Source organism: Diachasma alloeum, unplaced genomic scaffold, assembly GCF_001412515.2.
Source record: "Diachasma alloeum isolate Michigan unplaced genomic scaffold, Dall2.0 Dall_scaffold_00276, whole genome shotgun sequence".
Classification (NCBI taxonomy): Eukaryota; Metazoa; Arthropoda; class Insecta; order Hymenoptera; family Braconidae; genus Diachasma; species Diachasma alloeum.
Window position 1 is genome coordinate 1,699,749 of NW_021680415.1, and position 10,290 is coordinate 1,710,038.

Sequence of the window (10,290 nt, forward strand, 5' to 3'; positions counted from 1 at the left end):
CCCCCCCCCGACCGCTTTCACCCTCGCCCGCCCACCGCCCGACAATCTCGCCGGTTATTTTTTATTTTCCCCCGGTTGCCACTCAACAAAATATACCTCTCGCCCGGAGAAAAAAAAATCGCCACGTGCATTCAAATAGAGGCCTTTATCGATTATCCGGATAGAACGATGTTTAACATAAATCTGCATGCAAAAGGAAAAAAAGAGAAATCTAAGTGAAATGCTCTATATTTTCGTGATTTAACGGAGGAAGTCACTTGACTGGGATAAAATGTTGAAAAATGTTCGTGGATATAAATTTTTCCGAGGAAAAAAATTTGATAAATTTATGGATAGAAGTAATGGCGGATAAAGACTACACTTTTACATAGAAAAATTGAAATTCCATGGATAGTTTAGTAGTAATTCTTCGGGGAAAAAAAATCATGAAACTCCAAATTTCACTGATTATTTCCCTCATCGCCCTTCCGAACAGTAGAATGCGATATTCGACGTCTCGTGGAGCAATCAGAAGAGAATTACATCAATAATTTCCCGTCGTTCGGTGATTTTCCCGTTGGCAAGCAGAATAATAAAAATTGGTGAATTTACCACATGACACCGAATACCACAATTCTATTTATGGAAATGGTGATGGGGGAAATAATCGGACAAATACGCCGCGAGCTTCAAAATTAATCGGGTATTTTCCTCAAGCTTCCCTGCAAACAAACGATCGCGCCAAATTTTGCAGAAAAATCGTTCGCGCAAGCGCTCGTGATTTTTTCAACTGAAAAATTTGACAACCTCATTTGTTTGCAACAAAGCGATGGTCAGATTCAAATTTCTTTTCCCTTTGAAAAATTGTGTTTCAATGATTTTCATTCAGAAATCAACATTTCGACAGTGGAAAGAAGATTTTGTTGGAAATATTCGATAATTTTGAAGCTCTCGGGGTACTACATTTTACATCTGCGTAATTCAATTAATAAATCACTTAACTATGACAAAATATTAAACAACTATCCCCCGATATGAGAATATCCCCTCGGAAAAAATTTGACAAATTTTTGCGAAGAAGTAATAGCGGATAAACGCAGCGGCTGTAGTGGTCACGCGGGGAGTGTGTGGCTCCGGCGGTCATCCAAGCTAAGCAGCGTTCACGCTGCCCAGTACTTGGATGGGTGTCCGCTTAGGCACACCTAACCGCGTGGAACTACAGTCGCTATCCACGAATGTAGGGAACCACTCTACCCATTGATTCAGTGTGACCAATAGACACAGTGGAATCTGCATTATCGGCCGGCTGCACGACTGAGGTTTTCCATGGTTTCCCTGGCAGTCCAATCCCGAATGGGGTGCAGTTGGGGATAAAGTAAGATCCGGCCCATGGTAACGCAGATAGGGAAGGGAACAAAATCTAAAACCCCGACAGGGTATACATATGGAACCAAAAATAAATAATAGCGGATAAGCACCATGAAATATTCAAGATTTTTATTCAGATTTAACGAGGAATCATGAGTGAAAAACACTTACCCTCCCCCAAGTATAATAAAACTGCATAAACAATAAATAAAAATGCCGGAAAAAAAATACAATGAGATGCATTCTCCAGCAGCGCAAAATCCTTAATCTATTCCGTGGCGCAAGAAATACCCGGAGATAAATAATGTCGTCGCATTAAACTTTTGCGGTAGCATAGTTTCGAGATTATCCCGTTGAGCCAGCGGCTAACGCTCCCTTCTTCTTCTTCCAACCCCCCCCCCCTCCCGCTGCTGCGACTTTCCATGGAAGCTATATGAACGCCCTTCGCGCCCTCGCCCTGCTCGTTATTCATAATCAAAAGTCAGTCTTGAGGTAGTGAAAATTTTCTGGTCTACTTCTTTTTTCTCCTGCCGCCACGGTTCGGCGAGCTGTATGAGTAACCAACCCTCCTGGAGATATCTTTCATCATGAGAACATGACAGATTTTATTAAGTGAGTGGTAAGTATAATATATTTTTATAAACATGGGTGGACGGGGTGGAGGGGGGTTAGAGGGATTTAGAAACTTTCGAGGGACAGGGAAATTGTAACGATGATACAATATCATTCAATATAAATAGAATTTATAAATTCGCTTCGTTCAAATGACATTCTGCAAAAAAATGTAATTTGAAAAAATCTTTTTTTTATTACACTTTTATGAATGAAATATGGAAATTTTTTTTTGCATTTTTTGACGCAGAAATTGATAGTTATGTAATTGTTAGAATAATAATAATAGTTAAATTAGTAGTTGAATTTTTTAGAAGATTGATGAAATGATTGAAAAATTGCAATTTTTTAAAATTACAAGCGATTTTTGAGATAATTTATAGACAATCAATTTTCCACCATGAAAATCATTTGTTCGACAGTTTAAACAATTTCAATTATTGATTTATATTCAACGAATGCTAAAGAAATAATAATTCTGTGCAAAACATAATTTGAATGACGTAGAATATTCATGAGTTAAAAAAAAAAATTTTCACGCAATTTAATTGACAAATTTGATGATTGAAAATGGTTGAATTTATAATCTGGTCTGTACCAAACTGTAAAAGATCCTTGGATATCCTTAAAAACATCCGAAATTTCAGTCACCACAAGAGTAAGTCTCAAATTAAGACTAAAATCCTCAGGATTTTTATTCCAGTAAAGAAACTGAATAATCAACAAATAAATCTCTCCCACCTCGTACGATAATTCCCTCAATTTCAGCGAAACGAGACCTGAAAACAACCTCCCAATCCCCCCCCCGCCGGAAACTTTCATGATCAAGATGCTGAACAATGCTTGAATATAAAATTGAAATTCAACGAGCAGAAACTCCGTGACCGATATTAGAATCTCAGTTGCATATTGGAGAAGAGTTGAAGCATAATGGTGATGCCACGACGACAAATTGCCAAGCATATACACAAGAAGCTCAACGGCCTCCCCGGGATTGGGGATAAGAGGTCAAGGAATCGATCAAGTATCACCAGCCAAAACTCCCCAGAGCTCCCACTGAAACCCGAGCGGAGAAAAATTTCTATTCAAAATTGTCCGCAAAGAAAAAAAAAACATCTTTGAAAAATTTTTACGTGAGATATTGTAATTTTTACATGACTGATTTTATATTAGATTTTTGTTTATTATTCTCTATATAGAAAATGCAGCAGAAAATGTAGCGACATTAAATTCAATTTAACGGCAAAAAATATTAAATCCAAATTCACTCTAAAATGAATTAATAGCTAAACGAATTTTCCAAGAAAAAAACAGACAACGCCAACGTTTAATAAAAGGATTGAACTCTAATTTTTTAAGAATTTTCCAGCGACGAGAAGCACATAAAAATATAAAACGGTTAAACCGTTTTACCGCTTCGCTGTTTCTCCTGATTCTCAGAGAAATTTCCCTGAAATCCATTGTTTTTTGTTTTACCAGCTCATAGCAACGGACACACAGAGAATAAGTTTCTAATTTCCAGTAACAGCCCCGGGAGTTTAGAACTCTCGAAGCCAGAAACTTTTTTTTCTCGGTGTAGCCGTCATGACGAACTGGTAAATCCCCGCTCGAAAAAAATACAACTGAAACCGCATGAATATGACATTCCACATTTGAATAAACATTCCATTCTATTCTGTTCTAAACCGAGTAATTACTGCACAACACCGCCACCAAAGTTTCAAATTGAATATTTGCCGGAGGCCAAGTGCAGGTAAAACCAAAGTGATGATCCGGCTCAGGAGTTGGGGTTACGAACACAGGACCCCTTGCATCTGGCCCTCCACCGATAAATTAATAATTAATTACACTCGGAGATAAGAGGGCAGAATGCTTGGCACAAACACACATCCGGATGAATTCATTCCACTGATCACGCAACCGCTCGCCGAGNTCGCCGAGTCACGTATCTCTCCTCTCCCCCCCCCCTCCCCGCGCTCCTACAGTACGCGGACCTCACTCACCACTTTCCTGAGACTTTCATCCCTTCATTGAAATCCGCTTTCAATCGCACTTTAACTCCGGCAAATCTTCATACATGCCTTCACTACTTCGAATGCGTCTTGTCATACTGATTTCAATGCACTTTAACGGTCTCTTAAACTACGTTCATTCATGAATGACTCGATTGGGAAAATAAAACTACAAAATTTTTTGGACGATCTATTTAAGGACGTTCGAGTACTTTGAACATGTTCTATTAGAATTTTTTGGAATTTGAGGAATATCTGAATTGTTTGGATTGTGAATTTGTGTTCAGTTTAAGATAAAATCGGTCGGAACATTTTTTAATCGTCTTGAAAGTTCAATGAAATTGAGTTTTTCGTGGGAAGCGATCTTTGCTATTTTAATGAGAGGTTGAGAGGTTTCCCAGTCATTGGAAAAATTGAATATTATATTCAATTAAATTTGCAATAGATTGAGAATTGATAAAAAAAAGTTGTCTGAACTATCAGGATTTTCAGTCATTTTCATTGTCGTATGAACGCGAGAATTGGCATTCAAGGAATTAATTCATCAATGAAAAAATCTACAGAAATGTAATGTCAATTGTTCGTTGTTGAAAAAAATTGAAAATTTTCAAAATTTTCTCACTCGAGGTTCCAGAATAATCTTCCAACATGCGGAGAAAAATCTACCATAAAAATTGCATCGAAGATATGGGTAGAAATTAATTTCATGGAAAATATGATAGTAATTCTCATGAGAGTGACGTTGAATCAGATTCAGAGGAAACCTGGTTATGAAATTTCAAGTTTTAGGTAGAATTCAAAGAATTCATGAGCTTTCAGTGAAATTTCAATGAAGCATGAATATTTAGAAACAGAATGACATGAATTTTCAATTTTTCGCAGATTTTTTTGAATTTTCACGGAATAATTAACTGAAAATTCAAGTATTTTATTGATTTTCAAATCATTCAAACAGAAAATCACCGGAACATTTGATTTTTCAACGACAATATTCCCTGAAATTTCCCTCCCGAATACTACTCGAGCTTCAAAATTAATCGAGTAATTCCCTCAAGTTTCCCTGCACAAAAACGAACTTATCAGGAATTGCTCGATAATTTTGAAGCTCTCGTGCTATTACTTGTGGAAATTAAACACAATAAAAATTTCCCAGATTTGACACAGAAAATTCAGACGAAAATTTTCAACAGTGCAACCCCTTTTTCTCTGACTTTCAAAATATTTCCCACCGCTTAAAAATGGAGATCTAAATCGGAGCCTTCCAACTTCACCAATAAATCAATTGAAACATGTTCAGCAACCTAGACTAAGATAGAGCTTACCCGAAAGCTCACCCATCTCCCCACAAATCTCAAAAAGAATGTCCCCCAAAAATAAAATAGCCAAAGCACTTGCCACCCCCAAAAACCCAAAATGAAGATAAATCCACAAATTAATAAAACAAACAAATAAATATTCTATCAAAAATTCAATTCCTCCCGGCTCTTTCCTCATTGCTCAATCTATTTTCAGGACAAAAAAATGATAACTGTAGAAATTTAGCCACTCGATTACAGCATGACGAAACATTCCTTTAAAATTGAGCCAATTTATAATTTAGAAGTCCAAAATTTCAAAATGATACATTTACGGGCATGTCGGTAGTGCGTGCTACTGCCACTGATAGCAGCCTGGGTACGCCGTCCAATCGGCAATCGGCCCCGGGCACAGGGGCAAAGGTCGCTCGTGCCAAGTCCACTACATGACTGGCCCATCGTCACCAATCACCTCCAGTCGTCTTCAACGTTCGCATTAGTGACCACCAATTTTTATCAAATTTCTTTCATCAATTCATCCCCAATGGCTGTTGTGTCAATGGATAAACTCGTTATTTAGTTATATTTATTTTTTATTCCGGTGAAGTTGAGTGAAGTGTACTTAAAATTCAAAGTTTTCCCCGAGGAAGTTGGGCATGAGAAAAGAACGGACGAGAGTTCTCACTAATTTAGGCTTTTTATAATTATAAAAAAATTTAGTTATGATTTATAAATCGAAAAAAATGAATTGGTTAGTCCTGTCAATTATCGCGTTGACAGTAGCATCGTTGAGTGTGGAGGGCTTCACCCTCATCGAGCCCCTGAAAACTGTATTGTCATCGTTCTATCCTGATAAGCCTAGCACCGAGATGACTGTGGAGAGGGACACGAGGGAGTCAGTGGAGTACCATCACGTGTGTCCTTCGTGCGTCAAAAATCGTGTTGTCAGCGATGGAGTGGATCAGATGCTCAATGAAATCAGAGTTGAGTATGTCAAACAGCAGATCCTGAAGAAACTGAGACTGTCGAAACCACCGGAGGTTACAATCTCAATCTCCACCCTGCCTAAGCCGCTCATCAATGGCCACGTGCTTGAATTACGACCCGGTGAGCCCATGGAACCGGAGAAACAGGCCGAGAGCTTTTATGGAAAAACCGATCAGATCGTGGTTTTTCCGAATGAAGGTAATAATTACTGAATTTTTTTGAAATTCTATGAAATTTATGAGTTACTTTTGATCTTGGCGAGTGCGTTTCCATCAATTTTCAATCATTAATTTTTTTGTCGGTGAAATTCCCTTCCAAATTTTGTATACATGACTTGTCTTGGAAAACTGATCGTATTTTTTTTTAATGAAGGGAATAATTACTGAAATTGTTTCGAATTCTATGAAATTTCTGAGTTGATACCTTTGATCTTGATGCGTTTTCGAAGGTGAGAAATTGTTCTTGACGTAATGAAAGGCGAGTGCGTTTCAATTGATTTTCAATCATTAAATTTTTTTCGGTGAAATTCCCGTCTACATTTACTCTTAATGAACTTTAAGCTTCATTTCACTCGAGGCCCCGAACATTTGGCAACGATTATATTACTTGGAATTATATTACAAAATTTAAAAAATTATAAAAAATAACAACTTTGAAAGTGGACGACATCTTGCATGAATGATTCACAGTCTTGAAAATGACAATCATTTTTTAAATTTTTAACATGTTACCACAAATTGATTTCACGCCAAAACGAGTTTCCAATTACAAAATTAATGATAAGAAACAATATCTTCAAAAGATAAATTTCGTGTAGAATATTATATAAAAAAAGCTCATTGCCCATGAATTCTGTTGCATCAACTGATTAAAAATCATTAATTAAAAGCATCCTCCATTAAAAATCAACTCCTCCCCCTCGCCCCAACCGACCCATCACCGAGGAAGAAACCCAAAGTTTACTTAATTAATCCAGAACATTGAAGATAAATCCAGAATGATGGAACTGGAGAAACTAAAACTTTAATTGAATCAGCAACACCGAAGCCCAATTAATCACAAAACTTTGTACTCGAATAAAACTGAGAAATTTCAACAGGTGTATGATCTAACAGGTTGAAATAGTACGATATCCATTTTGCCATCGCTCCTCACCCTTGGACAGATCCCAGTGCATCCACCTCCACCCCAACAAGTGAGGCCACTCTCTCTCTTGCGCTTTAATTGCCCCAATGCCAGAGTAGTAACACGATAGAGTTGACGGGCTATCCTAATTGTCGTCAGTCCTAATTACTCCTTTTGGAATCTCACGGATTCGTCTGACTTGTAATTGGTCAAATCAACCGGTACCACGTTGATGTCCCATCATCCTGAATCTTTGGAATTTATGGCCTCATTTGGGGGAATTATTTTCGCGTGCCTGTCGTGCTCTACATAATAGTAGTCAACAATTCATCATGTTCAGGTGACGTCTATCGTTGAAAAAAAAGGGAAAAATGATTGGCAGCAATGAGTTTTCTGCTGGCAGTCCCAACGAGAGAATTGTGAAGGGTTGATTTAACGAATTTATAATTCTGCCTAGACATGACATGAGTTATACCACATCAACAGGAATTTGTATCCCTAAATGGGAAGGAAACGACGCGGAGAAAAAACGTTTTTAGTTTCCAATAAAAATCAATGAATTTCAAAATTAAAATGAGTGAAATTTTCATCTATAATATTTTAGTAAAATTTCCCATAAAAATCAGAGAAAAAAAAAATCTTGTTATTTATTTTTTTATCTGGTGTAATTGTATTTTAATTACGACATTTTTTTTTTATTTTAAGGAAATCTTGATTCTGGAATTCAGAACTTCTGGGTTTTTGAAAAAAGAATCTTCAGGATGCGTGAACTTTCTTATGCTTAAATTGATGATTCTTCTTGTTCTAAAATGAATTTACTCATGTTTACGAATCGTTTCTTATTCAAAATATATTTTGCACAGAATTATTAGTTTTTGAAACATTCGTTGTTTATCAACAAATAATTGCAATTGTTTAAATTTTCGGATACCTTAATTTTATCAATTACATGCTTAAATGCCTAGTGGTTATTTCAATGACACTGAATATTCATGTTTTTTTTTCAAAATTTTCTAGCGCAATTTGATTGACAAATTTGATGATTGAAAATGATTAAAGATACTTGTATATCCTTAACCCTTTACTCATCAATTTTCCGTCCATCTCTTCATTCTACCAGGTCAAACCCACTGATGACTATTTCAATAACAATTCAAAGGATTTCCGTGAATTTTTTTTCGCATCTCTGGAAACGAAAAAAATATGGCGATTACCGAGAAATGTGGAGTTGATAAATAGAGTTCTTCACAACCACCCCTATTCACTTTTGTTGAAAAAAAAAAATTCGATGAGCACTGGATGTAGGCCACTGTACTCGATATACCAGATGCAAAACGTCAAAAGCAGCTTCCAATGCGCCTGGACTCTGCCTCCATTCACCATCAGATGCAGTGAGAAATGGAATATTAATTCAGCGTGATATGCATTGAAAATGAGGACCTCTCTGGGGATTAAAATTCTGACAGATTTTGAATAAAAAATGACAGTGTGCAATAAATTTATTGAAACGTGAAAATTCTCATCAATCAGCAACAACATTTGAATTATTTCATTTCATTATTCGATTTATAGTTCAGAAGTGATTCATATTCATTTGGATCCGTGGATTAAACTAATTTATGCACTGATCCACGGAACAACCATTATATTCAGATTACAGCCCTCAATTTTTTTTTCATTTTTTTCACTTCAGAGTTAACGAGAAATGATTCAATAACTTTTATATTCTCATTTCAAGTTTGAATTTTCTAATTTGATCAACAATTTAGCTCAAATAGTACATGGACTATTTGAATACTAACGTGAGAAAATTATTGAGGAGAAATTCTCTTTAATAATTGTAGTGATATTAAGAAAAATTTATGGTTGTTTATGGTAGAATTTGAAGCGTTTTCTGATTAAATTTCTCACGATTTCTGTGATTATTCCCCATCTGAATGTCAACCAATAGAAACGCAGTATTTGACGTTTTACGGAGAACTGGGGGTAGTATTATTTCGATTATTTCCCTCGTCACACTTTCGACCAATAGAATTGCGGCATTCGACGTTCCGCGGACCAATCAGAAAATTAATAATTTTTTTATTTCTGTGAGATTTTTGTGTCAGGTGCCACGTGAACTCGACCACTGCACTCTGATTGTTCGAACTCCTCCGAATACCCCTCGACTTTCAAAATTCATTGGATGTTTCCCTCAAGTTTTTCTGCGCTCGTAACTTTTATCCTGTAAAATTCACTCCTCTAGTTGAGTACGCAACGAACCTATCGGAAGATATCCGTTAAGTTTAAACGGTCTCAGAGAATAACAACTGAATATTTCCTCCGAAAGTTGAAAAGATTTCAATTATTTATTTATAAACAACGAATGTGCAAAAACGCTGAATATTCATCAATTTTTTCAAATTTTTCTCACACAATTTAATTAACAAATTTGATGATTGAAAATAGTTGAATCTATGTACCAAATAGATATGATCTGTACCAAACTATAAAAGATACTTGCACTCATTTTAACAGATCTTTCTTCTGCACCAGAGTGTATTATTAATAATTCAGTAGTGGTCAAACGGTTCAAGTCAATTCCACTCTAGCGCCAGTTTTCGATGAATATCTCAAATTCTACAGGATTTAGTAAAATTTTCCTAAGACTCTTTTTTGTAAATAAAAGTGAAGACTATCGAAGAAGATTTTACCAAAATTTCGCTATCTTTCTTCAATTCCGAATTATTCAACAAAAACTCAACGGGGAGCTAAGTCGACTTGAATCGATCGACGATGTCACTACTAAATTTTTAATTAAAAAAACAATGCCAGTTAAAACCACGAGTTTCTGAAAATCACTGACATTGTTCTCCGAACTCGAAATTATTCTCCCCTGCATCAAATTACTGCAATCAACGAAGCCCCCCCCC

At 36.3% G+C, this 10,290-nt stretch overlaps 1 protein-coding gene across 1 annotated transcript in view; it reads left to right on the top strand.

Annotated features, from left to right (window-relative positions):
• The first annotated feature begins 6,009 nt into the window (after positions 1-6,009).
• Positions 6,010-10,290, top strand: part of LOC107037976 (growth/differentiation factor 8) — a 9,639-nt gene continuing 5,358 nt past the window's right edge. Inside the window, exon 1 of the mRNA XM_015256821.1 lies at positions 6,010-6,451. Coding sequence (XP_015112307.1) covers positions 6,010-6,451 — 442 coding nt within the window. The remainder of the gene's footprint in view (positions 6,452-10,290) is intronic.